This window comes from Peromyscus californicus, unplaced genomic scaffold (assembly GCF_007827085.1).
Source record: "Peromyscus californicus insignis strain IS unplaced genomic scaffold, ASM782708v3 Scaffold_4__1_contigs__length_199733344, whole genome shotgun sequence".
NCBI classification, from domain to species: domain Eukaryota; kingdom Metazoa; phylum Chordata; class Mammalia; order Rodentia; family Cricetidae; genus Peromyscus; species Peromyscus californicus.
In genome coordinates, this window is record NW_026294562.1 from 193888124 (window position 1) to 193907135 (window position 19012).

At 38.0% G+C, this 19012-nt stretch overlaps 1 protein-coding gene across 1 annotated transcript; it reads right to left on the reverse strand.

Moving 5' to 3' along the window:
• Positions 1-12375: 12375 nt before the first annotated feature.
• LOC128095491 (vomeronasal type-1 receptor 4-like) lies at positions 12376-13353 on the reverse strand. The gene has a single exon (XM_052714491.1). It carries the CDS (start codon positions 13321-13323, stop codon positions 12376-12378), a length of 948 nt encoding a protein of 315 aa, XP_052570451.1. The 5' UTR covers positions 13324-13353.
• Between the last annotated feature and the right edge of the window lie 5659 nt (positions 13354-19012).

A 19012-nucleotide genomic window follows, 5' to 3' on the forward strand; every position in this document is an offset into this window, starting at 1 on the left:
TTAACCTACAAGGCCCACTCCACCCCCCATACCCACCCATCCTCTGAGAGCAAGACTGCTCCCTGAGACACAGACTCCACTAGCTCTGATCCGACTAAGAGCTTTGTATGGACCAAGATCCCATTGGACCAAGAGCTCCCACTGGATCAAAGAGTGGCTCCCTGATACACAGACAGCATTTACACCAATTGCAGGGAGAGATGAGTAGACTACAATGCAAGAATACATTCAACAACACAAAGCGAAATATAGCACCATCAGAACCTAGAGTTTCTACATCAGCAATAACTGAACATCCCAACGTAGAAGAAAATAACCTTGAAAATGACTTCAAGAAGATAATAGAGGCCTTTAAAGAGGAAATGAAAATTTCCCTTAAAGAAATTGAGGAAAAGACAGACAAACATTGAATGAAGTCAATAAATCCCTTAAAGAAAACCAAGAAAAACCAATGAAACAGTTAAAGGAAACAGTTCCAGACTTGAAAACTAAGATAGAGGCAATAAAGAAGACACAAAGCAAGGGAATTCTAGAAATGGAAAATATGAGTAAACAAACAGGAACTACAGATGCAAGCATAACCAACAGAATGCAAGAGATGGAAGAGAGAAACTCTGGCATTGATATGAGAGAGGAAGGAGATTTTTCAGTCAAGAAAACATTAAATCCAAAAAAGTCATAACATAAAACATCCAGGAAATCTCTGACACCATGAGAAGGGCAAACCTAAGAATATTAGGGATACAAGAATGAGAATACCAGGTCAAAGGCACAGAGTATATATTCAACAAAATCATAGAAGAAAACTTTCCCAACCTAAAGAAGGAAATGCCTATGAAGATACAAGAACTTTACAGAACATCAAATAGACTGGACCCCCAAAAAGAAGTCCCTTCACCATAGAATAATCAAACCACTAAACATAAACAATAAAGAAAATATTAAGAGCTGCAAAGGAGAAAGGCCAAGTAACTTATAGAGGCAGGCCCATAAGAATAACACCTGACTTCTCAATGGAGACTCTGAAAGCCAGAAGGTCCTGGACAGACATTATACAGACACTAAGGGACCATGGATGCCAGCCCAGACTATTATACCCAGCAAAACTCTCAAATGCCATAGGCAGAGTAAACAAAATATTCCATGATAAAACCAGATTAAACAATATCTATCCACAAATCTAGCCCTACAGAAAGCACTAGAAGGAAAAATCCAATCCAAGGAAGTTAGATGCACCCATGAAAACACAGGCAATAGATAATCCCACACCAACAAATATCAAAGAAGGGAAACATACAACACTATCACCAAAAAGTAACAGGAATTAACAATCACTGGTCATTAATATCCCTAAATATCAGTGGACTCAACATGCCTACAAAAGGACACAGGTTAACAGAATAGATATGAAAAAAGAATCCATCCTTCTGCTGCATAAAAGAAACACACCTCAGCTTCAAAGACAGACATTACCTCAGAGTAAAGGGCTAGGAAAAGACTTTCAGTCAAATGGACTTAAGAAGCAAGCTGGTGTAGCTATACTAATATCTAACAAAATAGACTTCAAACTAAAATTAATAAAAGAGATCAAGAAGGACATTACATATTCATCACAGGCAAAATCCATCAAGATGAAGTCTCAATTCTGAACATTTATGCCCCAAATACAAGGGCATCCACATATGTAAAAGAAATATTACTCTTAAAACATTACTCTTAAAAAAATTACTCTTAAAATGCACATCAAATCCCACATAGTAATAGTGGGAGACTTAACTTCACACTCTCACCAATGGACAGGTGTGCCAGACAGAAACTTAACAGAGAAATAAGAGAACTAACAGACATTATGACTCAAATGGATTTAACAGACATCTATAGAACATTCCACCCAAACACAAAAGAGTATAACTTCTTCTCAGCACCCCATGGAACATTCTCTAAAATCGACCACATACTTGGTCACAAAGCAAATTGTAAATACTTTACATTGGATTGGATTGTTTTATATTGTATACAAATTATATATATTGAAATTGATATTGTTAGAAAATGTTATATATATTTTTCTAATTGTACCGTTCATCTAACAATGTAATGCAATTTTCTGATCCTTGAATGTTATTACCAACTATTAGGATATAAAGAAATGAAAGTTAGTAGTTAGATATTATAATAGAACTTGTAGTTATATTAGGTATGTTTTCAAGATTGAGTAGATATATTTTAGATAGACAGGTTATCTTCAAACCCTTCAGAGATCTACAGAATATGGCATTTAAAATGTTTTAATAACTTAGAAAATTTTCCTTTTTTGTTATGACTATGAGACATGTCGGCTCCTGGCAGTACCAATCTACTTCAGAGAAAATATGGGCACTGAAGAAACTGCATATGGAGTTAATTTTCATTGTGGCAAAAGTTAGCCACTGGACAACAAAGTATCCTCGAATCAACAGGACAAAATGGACAGACAGGACATAAAACAAAGGATTACTGATTCTTGCCAAAACAAGTGTGGTTATGGCTTTATCAAAAGGCATCTTCAGAGGCCAGGACAATATGGCACCATCCCTGAAGTGGCCTTCGCAATTCGAAAAAGGTACAGTGCCCTTTTCTTCGAAGGCAGCTGAACAGGCAGTGGGCCGATGGCCTCTGATGTGCAATGGAACAGCAGCTGAAACAGTTATTCTTGAAGAGTAACTAAGCTCACGCCTCTCAATAGTAGACTGGCATTTGATAGAGGGATATGGAGAAGAATGGGATGCTGAGATGAAGCCATATATACACAGCCAAGAAGAATGGACAGCTGAATTCAAAAACCATCAACAATTTCCAGAATTTAAAATCCTGAATCATGACATGACACTAGTGGAATTCAGGTGTTTCTGGTACATGGACTACTCTCACTCAATGTGAGGTTGAACTGTTGACCTTGTGTACATCCTACTTCACAAATGAGTCTGTCAGATATGCTAAGCCTATAGGCTGAAGATGATGCCCCAGCACTTCGGAGAAACCTCAGGTGACTGTCCAGACAGCTGTCTGTTTCTGTCAACTCACAAATTTTTTGGAAGTTGCTTATGTGCACTTCCTGTTTTTATTTTTGTTAGCTAATATTATTTCCTTCTTGGGTCTCTGAGGGAGTTGAAGATTAGTTAGTTATAGTTGAAGTTTAGTTAGTTATAGTTGAAGATTAATTAGGATACATTTTGGACTTACCAAAATAGGATAGATAATGAAATTATTTTCTCTGAATTTGTCAAATACAAATGGACTAGACATTGTTTAGGTATTTATTACTTGTATATATTGTATATAGTTATTGTCCTTTTGTATATAGTTTTTCTTATATTAGTTATAAGCTTTTTCTTTTTTTTCCTTTTTATTAAAATAGAAAAGGGGAAATATGGTGATATTTTATTTGTATTAAAATGTTATTTGTATGTTAATAAATAAAGTTGCCCGGGGGTCAGAGCTATTAGCAAGCCATAGGAAAGCAGGGCAGTGGTAGCGTACGCTTGTAATTCCAGCACTTAGTAGGCAGAGCTGGGTAAGTCTCTGTGTGTTCAGGGATACAGCCATTATTGGATACACATACCTTTAATCTTAATACCAATCATGGAAAACCTGGAGGCCTATACAGACAGACTGTGAGGAGGCGGTCATGTGGTTGGGTTTACAACCAATGAGAGGCAGGACAGGAACTCTATATAAAGACTTTAACACAGGAGTAGCTCTGGTTCGGAGAGGTAGGACCACCGTAGGAGGAAGGGTAAGGTTTTAGCTCTTAGCTCTGACCTCTTGGCTTTCTTCTTTGCATTGGTTCTGTGTTTATTGTTTGATGGGAAGGTTGGATACATCTACAGCAAATCTCAACAGATACAAACAAACAAACAAACAAACAAAGGAATAACTTACTGTATTTTATTGGACCACCATCCATTAAAGTTAGAATTCAACAACAAGAGAAATTACAGAAAGCCTACAAACTGGATAATGCTCAACTGAATCACCACTGGGTCGAGGAAGAAATAAATAAAGAAATTAAAGACTTCCTGGAATTCAATGAAAAATGAATGTACAGCACATCCAAACTTATGGGATATTATGAAAGCAGTGCTAAGAGGAAAGTTCATCGCTCTAAATGCCTACATAAAGAAGTTGGAGAAATCTTGTACTATTGATTTACAAACACATCTGAAAGCAGTAGAAGAAAAAGAAGCAAACTCACCCAGGAGTGTAGATGCTAGGAAATAATCAAATTGAGAGCTGAAGTCAATAAAATAGAAACAAAGAGAACGTTACAAAGAATTAATGAAACAAAGAGCTGGTTCTTTGAGAAAATCAAGATAGACAAGCCCTTATCCAAACTAAAAAAGGCAGAGAGAGAGCATCCAAATTAACAAAATCAGAAATGAGAAGGGAGACACAACAACTGACCCTGAGGAAATCCAGAGACTCATCAGGTCATACTTCAAAAACTTGTACTCCACAATATTGGAAAATCTAAAAGAAATGGACAATTTTCTGGATAGGTACCATATACCCAAATTATATCAAGAGTAGATAAAGAATTTAAATAGACCTATAACTCTTATGGAAATAAAAGTAGTCATTAAAAGTCTCCAAACCAAAAAAAGCCCAGGGCCAGATGGTTTCAGTTTAGAATTCTACCAGAATTTCAAAGCAGAGCTAATAACAATAGTCCTCAAATTGCTCCACATCATAGAAAGATAAGGAACACTGCAAAACTCTCTCTATGAGGCTGCAGTTACCCAGATACCCAAACCACACAAAGATGAGATAAAGAAAGAGAATTACAGACCAATCTCCCTCATGAACATTGATGCAAAAATATTCAATAAAATACTGGCAAACCAAATCCAAGAACACATAAAAAAATCATCCATCATGATCAAATATGCTTTATCCCAGAGATGCAGGAATGGCTCAACGTATGAAAATCTGTCAATGTAATCCATCATGTACACAAACTGAAAGGAATAAAAAACACACACATGATCATCTCACCAGATAATGAAAAAGCTTTTGACAAACTCCAATACCCTTTCATCATAAAGGTCTTGGAAAGATCAGGAATACAAGAAACATACCTGAACATAATAAAGGCAATTTATAACAAGCCAACAGTCAATATCAAATTAAATGGAGAGAAACTCAAAGTGATTCCTCTAAAATCAGGAGCAAGACAAGGCTTTCCATCCTCCCCATATCTATTGAATATAGTACTTGAAGTTCTAGCTCCAAGAATAAGACACCTTGGAAAGGAAGAATTCAAACTTTTGCTATTTGCAGATCATAAGATAATCTACATAAGTGACCCCAAAAATTCTATCAGGGAACTCCTAAAACTGATAAACACCTTCATTAATGTGGCAGCATAGAAGAGTAACTAAAAAAAATCAGCTGCCATCCTTTACACAAATGATAAACAGGCCAAGAAAGAAATCAGAAAAACATCACCCTTTACAATTGTCACAAATAATATAAAATGACTTGGGATAATTCTAACCAAACAAGTGAAATACCTGTATGACAAGAACTTCAAGTCCTTGAAGAAAGAAATTGAAGATGATGGCAAAAAATGGAAAGATCTTCCATGCTCATGAGTAGGTAGAACCAAAATAATAAAAATGGCAATCTTACCAAAAGCAATCTACAGCGTCAATACAATCCCAGTGCAACTCTTCACAGACCTCTAAAGATCAATACTGAATTTCATATAGAAAAATAGAAAACCTAGAATATCTAAAACAATCTTTCACAATAAAGCAACTTCTGAAGGCATCGCCATCCCTGACTTCAGCTCTACTATAGAGCTACAGTAATAAAAGCCACTTGGTATTGGCATAAAAACTGACATGTGGACCAATGGAATAGAATTGAAGTTCCTGACATTAATCCATACACCTATTAATACCTCATTTTTGACAAAGAAGCCAAAACTGTACAATGGAAAAAAGAAAGCATCTTCAACAAATGGTACTGGCATAACTGGATGTCAACATGTAGAAGATTGCAAACAGATCCATATCTATTGCCACGCACAAAACTCAAATCAAAGTGGATCAAAGACCTCAACATAAAATCAGTTACACTGAACTTGATAGAAGAGAAAGTAGGAAGTAGTTTTGAATGCATTGGCACAGGAGACCACTTCCTAAATATAACACCAGTAGCACAGACACTGAGAACAACAATTAATAAATGAGACCTCCTGAAACTGAGAAGCTTCTGTAAGGTAAAGGACATGGTAAATAAGACACAACAACAGCCTGCAGAATGGAAAAGATCTTCACCAACCCCACATCTGACAGAGGGCTGATCTCCAAAATATATAAAGAACTCAAGAAACTAGACATCAAAATACCAAATAATCCAATTCAAATATGGGCTACAGATCTAAACAGAGAATTCTCAACAAAAGAATCCAAAATGGCTGAAAGACATTTAAGGAATTGCTCAACATCCTTAGTGATCAGGGAAATGCAAATCAAAATAACTCTGAGATACCATATTACAGCTGTCAGAATGGCTAAGATCAAAAACACTGATGATAGCTTATGTTGGAGAGGATGTGGAACAAGGGGAACACTCCTCCACTGTTAGTGGGAGTGCAAACTTGTAAAACCACTGTGGAACCAGTATGCTGGTTTCTCAGAAAATTGGGAATCAATCTACTTCAAGAGCCAGCAATACCACTTTTGGGCGTATACCCAAAAGATGCTGAATTATTCCACAAGGACACTTCCTCAACTATGTTCATAGCAGCATCATTTGTAATGACTAAAACCTGGAAGCAACCTAGATGCCCCTCAACCAAAGAGTGGATAAAGAAAATGTGGTACATATACACAATGGAATACTACTCAGCTGTAAAAAACGACATCACAGAATTTGCAGGCAAATGGATGGAATTAGAAAATATCACCTGAGTGAGGTAACCCAGACTCAGAAAGACAAACTTGACATATACTCACTCATAAGTGGATACTAGATGCAAATCAGAGGATAATCATAGTACAACCCACAGTTCCAGGGAAGCTAGCTAACAAGGAGAACCCTAGGGATTTACCGATCACTCAGGAAGGGGAAAAAGAGGAGATTCCCATGAGTAAACTGGGGATGAGGGTGGGCAGTAGAGGGGAGTGAATGGGGGATGAGAACATGAGGGAATGGGATGGCCGATCTGGGGGAGAGACAGAGTGGGAGAGCAATGAAAGAGATATCTTGATAGAGGGAGATATTATGGGATTAGTGACAAACCTGGCACTAGGGAAATTCCTAGGAACCCACAAGGACGACCCCAGCTTAGATTACTAGCACTAATGGTGAGGGTGCCTGAACTGACCTACCCTGTAATCAGATTGGTGAATTCCCTGTCATCATAGAGCCTTCATCCAGTAACTGATGGAAGCAGATGCAGAGATCCACAACTAAGTACCACGTCAAGCTCCAGGAGTCCAGTCCAAGAGAGGGAAGAGGGATTATATGAGCAAGAGGAGTCACGATCATGATGGGGAAATCTACAGAGACTACTGAACCAAACTCATAGGAACTCACAAACTTTCGACAGACAACTGTGGAACCTACATGGGACCTGACTATACCCTCTGCATAGAGACAGCTGTGTAGCTGGGTCTGTTTGAAGGGATCCTGGCAGTGTGATCAGGAGCTATCCCTGGTGCAGGAGCTGGCTTTCTGGATCCCACTACCTATGGTCAGACACCTTGCTAACCCTTAATGCAGCTGGGAGGGGCTTGGCCCTGCCTTCACTGAAGGTACCAGGCTCAGCTGTCCCCCACCATGGGAGAACTTACCCTGTTAGAGGAGGGGATGAGGGGTGAGTCTTGGAGGGGGAAGGTAGGAGTGGGGGAGCACTAGAAGGGATGAGAGGGGGATCTTTGATTTGTATATAAAATGAATTTAAAAATCAGTAAAAAGAACAGGGAACAAGGGGAAGGTGATAATTTGTATGATAAAGAGAATAAGCAGGGCTTTCAGTATGTCAAGGTCCTATGCCCTCACACAATACAGAAATTACCAAAGGAGAAAAAAATACGTAATTTGTGAAGAGATGGTGGATTTGAGCTCAGGTTCTGGTAGATAATGACTATGACTTTGGCAAATTGCCTGTTTCCCTTGCTTCTGTGTTCTTATCTATAAAGTGGGAAGAATGCCAGTTCCACAAGAGTAAATGAGTGATGTATATGAAGATGCAGAGGTTTAACTGATTCATGAAATGTGCTCCAGAAATAGTACTTGATGTCATTCGACTGTTGTTATTTTTAAAAGTGGAAAAAGATTTAGGAAGCACAGAACTGAAAATATCCAGGCATAGAACTTCCCATTATCCCAGTCAGGGAAATTGTTTAAATACAATATTCCAAAGAAGTTATTAAACACATTGCCTTCTTTGGAATTAAAGTGAATGGCAATGTCATTGTAGTTCAAAAACAAAACAAAAAAATATGTAAGTGTTGATTAAGAATAACAGTGCAGCTAAAACAGGAATTACACAATGTGACTTTTAACTCGGACACTGCCACCTTGAGGAATAAGTTGTACATTACATATTCTGTGGAAGAGGAGATTAGATTTTTTGATTGAATATTTTTATTTTGTTTTTTATAAATATTTTTATTTTATAATTAATTTAATTTTACATATCAGCAACGGATTCCCCTGTCCTCCCTCCTTCCAACCCTCAGCCTTTCCCCCAATGCACCCCATCATTACCACCTCCTCCAAGGCAAGGTCTCCCCTGGGGATTCAGCCCAGCCTGGTAGATTCAGTTGAGGTAGGTCCAGACCATCCTCCCTGCACCAAGGCTGAGCAAAATATTTCAGCATAAGCCCTAGGTTCCAAAAAGCCAGCTCATGCACCAAGGACAAGAAGTTTGATTTTGAAGCTAGATTTCAAACTGGTGAGAGGATTCACTGGTCAGGGATGCCTGTGGCCAAGGCTGAAAACCCGAGTTTGATCTCTAGAACCTACATGGTGAGAAATGAGAAGTTCCCACAAGTTAATTCTCTGACTATCTCACCAGCACCTGGCTAGTGCCTTGGCACACACACATAAATAAATTTTAATGTAATATTAAAATTAAAAACCTATTTGCGTGTAATGAAGTGGAAAAAAAGGACTCTTTTTCATTCCCAGACTATGCTTCACCCTGTGCTGTTTTAAATTCTGCTTCACTGTTTTAACTGTCATTGTACTTATTGCATGCCATAATTAAAAGGGAACTTAACGGCTTCTTGATTGTTCTGTGAGACCGTGTATCCATGGTCATCTATACTACACTGTGTATGAGAAATGATTGTAAGAGAACTGGGTGACCATGAAGAAATAGGTCATGTTAGTCCTTAAACCTGGGGAAAGAAGAGGAAGGTGCCTGTGATTGCAGGGGCCAGTTTGTAGCCTCAGTTTTCTGTGTCTGTGCTACCACATCCATAACTAAAATATCAATTAACTTTTATATCTCACAGTTACATGTAGATATCATACATCTCACTATTGCTTCTATGACGTGGGTATGCAATGCTGCAGAGGTACATGAATGTAACTACCTGACGTAAGTGGTGGCTGGAATATAGTTTGACACAGTTGTGCTAAGTGCTAAAACCTAGTGGTGTTGTGCAATCGAGGATTTTAGTGAGAGGTGCCAAGTGTTCAGTGAACTCTACACCCTAGAGCCAGTGCATCAGGTTGTGAGAACACTCTTGCCTTGGGGAAGAGAGATCACTGCTGCTTTTGACTTCACACTCTTACCAAGGCCCTCTTCTAGTTAAAACTTTTGATCCTATGACTAATATCAACTGTGAGGTGCTGTGACATGGATATAATGGACAGGTGAGAACAGAAATAGCAGGAGAGTTGAAACTCAGCTTAGAGTGTGAAGGATGACAATCTGAGTGAGGCAATGACAAGTTTCAGTAACGAGATCAACACTACACTTTCCCAGTATACTGGACTGTAAAAGTTCATCTAAGGGAAGGATTAAATGGCTACTGACAGAAACAATGTACTGACTGTGAGCATTATTATGACATATATTTTGTGCATAAGATGATATATATACATATATATGTATATATACATATACATATATATGTATATGTATGTATATGTATATATGTATATATATTGTTTTTCGAGACAGAGTTTCTCTGTTTAAGCTTCGCACCTGTCCTGGATCTCACTTTGTAGACCAGGCTGGCCTCGACCTCACAGAGATCTGCCTGCCTCTGCCTCCTGAGTGCTGGGATCAAAGGCGTGAGCCACCACCACCTAGTTGATATTTTAATTTTAATTAAAATATAACTATAGTATTTCTCCTCTCTTTTTCTTCAGTACATTCCATGTCCCACTGACTCAATCCCTCTCAAATTCATGCCGTCTTTTTCTTTATTATTACCCTCCCTACACTGCATAAATAAAAAAGTAAAACCTACAGAGTCAATTACATGTTGACAGTATGTATGTGATTTCAAGACTTACAATCTGGTATTGTGAAAACAATCAGGCATTTATCCCTGGAAAAAACCTAACTCTTCCTCTGTCTTGATAGTTTAGAAGAAATTTTAGAAGTACTAGGCAAAGGTATATAACACAAACGTATTTGTAACCAATCAAAATTCATGAATGATATATTTTTGGTAAAAAGAATAGCATTTACTGAGTAAGGACTTGAGAATCATCTGTGGAAACTGTTGATATACACTCTGAAGCTGATACAGAAATGCTTGTGAACCAACAAGGATGAGCATTCATTTTTCACAGAAATTGTTTATTTAGCTACCACCAAAACATGTTAGAATATCAAAACGTCAGTTCCCATACCTCATACTTTGTGTTGAAAAATACACATATTGATTTAACCTCCTTTCCCTCCATAATGAAATGTATAAGCCTGGGTTATTCCTGAAGAAAAGAAAATTATTTATATCACAGTTCTGAATGTGTAAGTGTATGTTGGTGAATCTGCATAGTTACAGTGAGGACATCAAAGCAGAAGCAATCATTCTGGATTTGAACATGGTTCAGAAGAACTCACAGGGAAAGACAGGTGGTGAGATGGAGCTGGAACATGTTATGTTTCCTCCAGCATAACAGCATCCTAGAGGGGACAACACCTCCAATACATGGTGTCAGGGGAGATACCGAGAATGTGTCCAAACCACAGTACATGTGGATCAAAATAGCCAAGTGTTTTAAAGATTTACTTTCATTGTTATTAAATTTTGTACACATGTGTACAGTGCCTGGGGATTCCAGAAGATGACATCGCATGCCTGGATCTGGAGTTACAGGCAGGAGTGAGCTAGTGGATGGAGACTTTAACTCTGTGACAGTAGTGCACATTTTTTAACTGCTGATCCATCTCTGCAGCACTGAAGAAATCAAAGTCCATGTTGATTCTTTAATATTTGCAGACGTAATTTCTATCACCAGTGTGTACAAACATAGAAACAAATAATGTAAAGCACAAGAAATTGTAACTGTCAAATACAAGTTATACACACAGAAACACATCCTTTATGTGAAGTGACATTGGGTTCCGAGCATCTGTGCAGTGAGTTCACACTGCCTCCTCTTTAAGGTTGATTCAGGAGGGGACTCAAGAGGCAGGTTTGAGCCTAATTACATTAGGTTCCATTTGGAAATGTATGCAGAGCTGTATCCAAAGTGGAAAATTTCTTTCAGCCTTGAGTGGGCCACTTGTGCATTAAACGGTGTTAAAGGTATATGTCTGCTTTATACTGAGGATGTGACAAGGGAAGAAAGATACAATGTCACACTCACAAAGGGAAAGTAAATGCAGGGTCAATTTTCATTTTAAAACAATGATGAGCAGCATAGAATGCAGCAGAGCAGGGAAACAAATAAGATGTAAGCATGGAGTTCAATTAAACCATTGTTTTGTTTATTTCAGGGCCAATCACCCAAAATCCAGAAAGCACAACACAAAGGGGCATTGTACTTTTTAAACAATTATTTTAATCTGAAAATTAAAGTTTATCTAATTTTTTGTTATCTTTTGAAATTTACTTATGTTACATCCTCATCTAAATATATACCTTGATGTTTAGTGGTCATGTTTTAAATAAGTCCATTCACATGCTTGTGCAAAAAAAATTACACAGCAAATAACATGTGTGTGTGTGTGTGTGTGTGTGTGTGTGTGTGTGTGTGTGTGTGTGTGTGTGCATGAACACACTCACCTGCTTTCACAGCAATAGGATGGTTCATCTGTAATATCCTCAAAAGTCATGTGGCATGAGTGTGATTACGCTCACTATTCTTTCAGAATGACTCAATAACAAAGTAAGAACTGGGCAGCAGCTTTCAATTTAACTCTTGGTCAGAGACTTTGGGGAAATGTCTATTCATTTTCAAGGGCAGGCAATAGCTGGATATGGAGGAGTCACGGCTCATGAGGAGAAAAGGACAAACAGTGGGGAAAAACAGAGAGGCCATTGCAGTCACATGCACCAGAGACCAACTGGGAATATACATAAGAGCCCCAAAGAGTTGACAGACAGAAGAGAGTGTGTAAAAGGAGACAAAGGTACTAACCAGGAGAAGGATGGTTTTAGAGGCTCTGGACTCAGGGGAGAATCTGGAGGAGATGTTGGCCCTGGGCATTTGCTGCATCCTTTGCTTGTGCTTGTACAGTGTGATGACCATTGAGACACTGGCCCATAGCATGAGTCCCAGGAAAAGAATATCAGGAGCTGACAGCAATGCTGCATACAGGAAGTCACTGGTTTGGTCATGACGGACAGAATAGCAGTATAAATAGGATTTCAGATTTGCTGTGCTATCATTTCCGTATTTTGCTCTCATGTGCACAAGATTGATACTGCTTATAAGGAAATGAATTGCCCAGTTCAGGTACACAGAGTAACAGATGTACTTGTGTGAATTTATTTTAAGCTCTGAATACTTGTAATCCCTGGAGCTGATAATGATGGCCTGAAAGACACTGAGGAAGCAGGTACTGCCAATACAAACACCCCTACTTATTCTGTGAAAAGAGAAAACCAATTTGCATCCAGTATCATTGAGGAAATCTGTCAATCCAAAAGCTGCCATTGTGTGTGGCACTCCTTTAAATAGGACAGTTAAGATGTTGGCTACAATCAGGTGCATCAGAACCCAGTCTGTAGACCTTAACCTGTACCTTGCTAGGTAAAGAAACAGATAGTGGTAGAGAAGCAAGGAATTCCCCAGAAATCCAATAATAGTCAGAGACAAGATGACCACTCTTACAGACAGCTCACTGTCTGTCATGCTGCCAGTTTCTGAACTCAGACTGAGGATTTTGCATGAAAAGATGAGGTGGGGACCACATGCACTGTGTCACAGGACACAGGATAGTGATTATCAATTCTGAATGAGTCCACAAGATACATTCAACCTATAGGGCATCTACCACTTTTACATGAATGTCATACATGAAGGCAATGGAATGGGGCACAAAGTGCTTCAATATTTTTAGATTCATACTCTTTGGAATGTGCAAAGAAGCAGCAATATCTCAACAGGACAGGAACAAAATATATCCAGTGGTCTGGCTCCTCCCTGAAACACAGTCATGACTCATTTTAAAACTTGGCCAATAATCAAATGACACATATTTTACTTTGAAAAACAAGCTTGAATCCATGTAAAATATGATAAGAAGACAACAAAATTATTATTAATTTAAGATTACAGCTAATCTCTGTATTGACACCCAAATAAAGTGATTTTGGGACTAATGACACAAGCGTTAAGTTTTATAAATTAGGGCTATAACTATAACATGAAATGTAAAAAGTGAAAACTTCAAACATGGACAAAGTTGGAAGTGTAATTACTATGCTAATAAACATTAATGTTTAGAATATTTTAGATTCAGAGACAAATTTAGGAGTGAGTGTAGAATATTCCATAGAATCCACCTATGTGTTTAGTCTTCCCATTACCAATGTCCTGCACAAGCATAATTAATCGTCTATTTGAAGAGAATGTTTATAAATATGTGAGAAAAGATTTAATCCCAATAGTTGAGGGCATAAAGCAATAATATTTATAACTGCCTTCATTTAAATTCCTCTAACTACATCTACAGGAAAAATACTGACATTTTAACTAATTTGAGTATTTTCAAACCATTAAGAATACTGTTTCCATTAATTACACCCTCACTCAGAGGCAGAGAAAATGTTTTGTGCAAATGAGACCTACATTTACATGCAACTGCAGGTAGGATTGCATTGTTTTATGGAACATGTTCTGCTTCAAATTACAATCATGAAGTTATGAGTTGTATCAATGGAAGTGCTAAAAATGTATTATGCTTATTACATGGAGTTACAAATGATTATTACTAGAAATTTACTGTCATGAGAATGTACTTTTTAATCTGCTTTCATTTATGACAGTTACTTACAAATATTTCATAGAAAAATGTATACAAATCCATTTCAGAATCTATGACACAATACCCTGTGAAAGAATCATCTGTAGAGTTTATGACCAAGTCCATCATTGTCCACACTTACCACTGTGCATAAGAGCACCAAGAAGACTAATATTCATAGATATAAATTTCCCAAAAAGTTAAGCAGTGTCAATGGCCACAGTGACACTCCTTTATCAGTCACCCTACTAAAACCTCCTCATAATGGAAACCCTGCTTCCTTACAGAGACATTTTGAGACCCCCTAAGCACCAGACTTCTTTTCCAGTGTGACAGAGCAGAGCAGGCACTGACAGTGTGGAATAGGCTAAGTCAGAATTAGGATGAAGTGCTTCTAGGACCCCACACTTCATTTCTCCCTGATCCATTTCTGTTCTCTGTGTCTTCTGTGTCCTTGGCATCATCCAGGTGTAGTCTCCTGTGATCACTTACCAATACTCACATATTTTCTTTTCTTCTCTGATCTCAGGTTGCAGTCTGCTACATTCTCAGCATCCCATCTCTTCCCAGCATGCTGATCTCAGCTCCACGGCCACAAAGATCTGGTCAGCTGGAGGGAAGGCAGCCAGTGCCTGAGATATGGTCTGTGATTCTGTGACCTCCTCTCCCCTCAGACCTGCAAATATTATTTTACTTGAAATAGCAATGGACTTGGCAGGCTTGAGCAGGCAAGAACTTTGCTCTGAACTCTTCTCCCCTGGTGACCATTAGCAAAGAAGAATTTTAATTTCCTGCTGTTAGCTCTTAAGGGAATATTGTGAGTTCAGAGAAGTTGTTATCTGCTCTGTTTTCTAGAGGTCACAGGACCTCACTTTCAGATATAAGGAGGTATTTATGATCTGTCTGAGATCTTTATCGGTGCTATGTATGTGTTTGTATTATTTGATTGTCTGAGGTGTCCTGCACACAAATCTCATTTCCCTTCCTCATCTCAGTGGGTGCCATCATAATATATAGAATAGAAATTCAATGACAAATATACTTTTTTTTTATATTTTCAAAGAGCACTGTAAAATTACTGAATGCTGTAAATTCACAGTAGTGTTTACTGAATAAATGTAAGTTGTCCAAAATAATTGATTCATGTTGCTTTTACAACTGGAGCCAATTTGCAGATGGCATTTTGGGTGAAAATATCATTCAGCAACTTCGTTTGGCATTAGTACCTGAAGGGAAAGAAATAGGATTTTGAAGAGAGTTACCTGTATGGAAGAACAGTTCTGCTACCATAAAAAATGAGTTATTAATTTTTAAATTAATTTTTTATATATTTTTATTATTTTTTAAAGGAAAGCAAACTTCTTCATTGTACACAGTACAGAATATAATGCTGTTCAGCAGGGTGTAGACAGCCCTGCACAGTGGGAAGTATTTCAAATCAACTGGCAGGCTAAAGCCTTTCTGGGCTGTAGATGTTCCACACTCTGGAAAAGAAGCATATGAATGAAACAAACCCCAAACCCTGAAGTTAACAGCCATCTGGGGGTACAGGAGTCTGAAGGGAATGCAAAGTGATACTGGTGTTCTGTGTCCCTTACAGCGCGCCGTGCAGTCGCAGCAGTACAGGGGGCAGCTCAGGTCACAGAAGGTTCTTTTCATACCCAGTATAAATTCATTATAAAACCAAAACAGCAAAAAACCACAAACCAGTATCAGTAAAGAGAGGAAGAGAAAAACAAACAAACAGACAAACAGAAAACCAATCTATACAGTATGTACAACAAATAAATCTCTAGTCAGCTGGGTAAAATTTGCATCTATGTATAGACTATGTGTAGGTTAGAAAACTATATGCTTTAGAAAAAAAAGAATGTAGGCTGTGATTTTATGGGAACGTGTGTACCAGTGGACACAGGTGTCTATGGAGCAACTACAAAACTAGAGGGAGAAGTAAGAAGAAATAGAGCCAGAAGATGTTTCACACACATGGTGTAATACTCTCATGGCTTTCTTTAATGTGGAGAATGATTTCAGTTCCTTAAGCACAGACCTATGAGCCAGGATACTGAAGGTGTGAGGTGTGTATGCACTACATACTAAATGTTGAGAACATCTGACATTTACCATGTTGACTGTTAAATAGATATTTTAATATACACATTTCACTTCAGAGTCATAGATACATCCCTTGAGATAGAAGCTGCTAGTGTAACTGTTGTATAGAGATATGTACATTCTTGTTACTTCCTACTTTATTGTGTTACCCAATTGTTCCTCTACTAAAGAAATGTATTCATCACATAGGCTTGTTACGTCATGCCACAGCACTGATCATACTAAGAAATGCAATCAGGGATAGAATGAGCAAGACACTGGACATGAAGTGTGGCTCCAAGATAGAGTATTAATGAAACAGGTGAGAATCTTTTTAAATCAATGGTAATGTTTTCAGAGTATGTTACCATTATCACTGTACCTAATTAAGTGAAGTTCAGAGCCATAGATAAAAACTAATGATATATCAAAAATTTACACGGAACCTAATTAAAAAATTAGGGGACTCAGACATTAATCTCCACAAATACAGTCACTTGATTTTGAACTGCTTGTAGAAATACACACAGGAGCAAAGGCAGACTGTTTTACTTTGGAAAATATGTATTCATATTTAATGGAATGAAACAGGATTCCTACAATCTTGACCTATTCAAATGTCCAATCAACACAGATCAAGCATCCCTCTGGAAGCCATGGCATTCTTGAAGATCAGAGGAGAAAGCCGGGGAACATTTTCATGATACAACCAAATGCAAGGACTGTATGAATGACTACATTTGCATAGAGAACAATTTCCAAAATTGATGAGTGTCATTTCAAGAAAGTGAAATGTTTCGATAGCCTTGGAGATTGTCCCGATTCCTTGTTTTTAGAAGATCATCAGATGCTCATGCAACCTTTTTCTAAATGGACACTCCATCTTGCCTTCTTGTACTCTCATTTCTCCTATTGACCACAACGTCTGCCTTTCCACAGAGGTTAAGTTTTCTTATCTGTGCTTTGAGAATATCTATGATGATCTAACCATCTTTTAAAGCACCCCTCTCCCAGTGCTCTCGTTCTACATTTCAGGCATCTATGTGAAATAAAAGTTCAACACAGGACAGTAGGGACTTGAAGTTATGACTAACCTATGAAAGAATGTGTGTGGCTTTTGCATTTCTGTACCTTCATTACCACATTCAATATAAATGTTCTATTCATTTATCTGCAAATTCCATAACTTTCTTTTATTCTTTGTAGTTGTAACCAACTGTCTTATTAAATAAGAAACACAGAATCAATGCAAAGAAGAAAGCCAAGAGATCAGAGCTAAGAGCCTTACCAGCCTGCTGCAGCTAACCTTTTCAGCCAGGAGACCTCTCCAAAAAAGACCTACTTCCTGTGTGTTTGTCTTCATATAGTCTTTTGGATCTACCTTCTCATTGGTTGTAAACCCAAACACATGACTGCCTCATCACTGCCTGTCTGTAGAGACTTCCAGGTCTTCTATGGTTGGGATTGAGATTAAAGGCGTGTGTCTCCAATGCTGGCTGTATCCTTGAACACACAGAGATGTACCTAGCTCTGTCTACCAAGTGCTGGGATTAAAGGCGTGCGCCACCACCGCCATGCTCTTGCTATAGCTCCAATAGCTCTGACCCCTGGGCAAGTGTGTTTATTAACATACAATTAAAATCACATTTCAGTACAAATAAAATACCACCATATTTCCCCTTTTCTATTTTAATAAAAAGAAAAAGAAAAAGGTTATAGCTAACAAAAGAAAAACTATATACAAAGTACAATAACTATATACAATACATACAAGTAATGAATATCTAAACAATGTCTAGTCCATTTGTATTTCCAAATTCAGAGAAAATAATTCCATTATCTATCCTATTTTGGTAATTCCAAAATGTATCTAATTCACTTTCTATCCTAATTAATCTTCAACTATAACTAACTAATCTTCAACTATAACTAACTAATCTTCAACTCCCTCAGAGACCCAAGAAGGAAATGATATTACCTAACAAAAATAAAAACAGGAAGTGCATGCAAACAACTTCCAAAAAATTTGTGAGTTGAGAGAAACAGCCAGCTGCCTGGACAGTCACCGGAGGATTCTCCGCAGTCCTGGGGCATCATCTTCAGCCTATAGGCTTAGCGTATCTGACAGACTCTTTTGTGATGTAGGATGCACACAAGGTCAACAGTTCAACCTCACATTGGGTGAGAGCAGTCCATGTACCAGAAACACCTGAATTCCACTAGTGTCATGTCATGATTCAGGATTTTAAATTCTGGAAATTGCTGATGGTTTTTGAATTCAGCTGTCCATTCTTCTTGGCTGTGTATATATGGCTTCATCTCAGCATCCTGTTCTTCTCCACATCCCTCTATTAAATGCCAGTCTACTATTGAGAGGCGTGAGCTTAGTTACTCTTCAAGAATAACTGTTTCAGCTACTGTCCCATTGCACATCGGAAGCCATCGGCCCACTGCCTGTTCAGTTGCCTTAGAAGAAAAGGG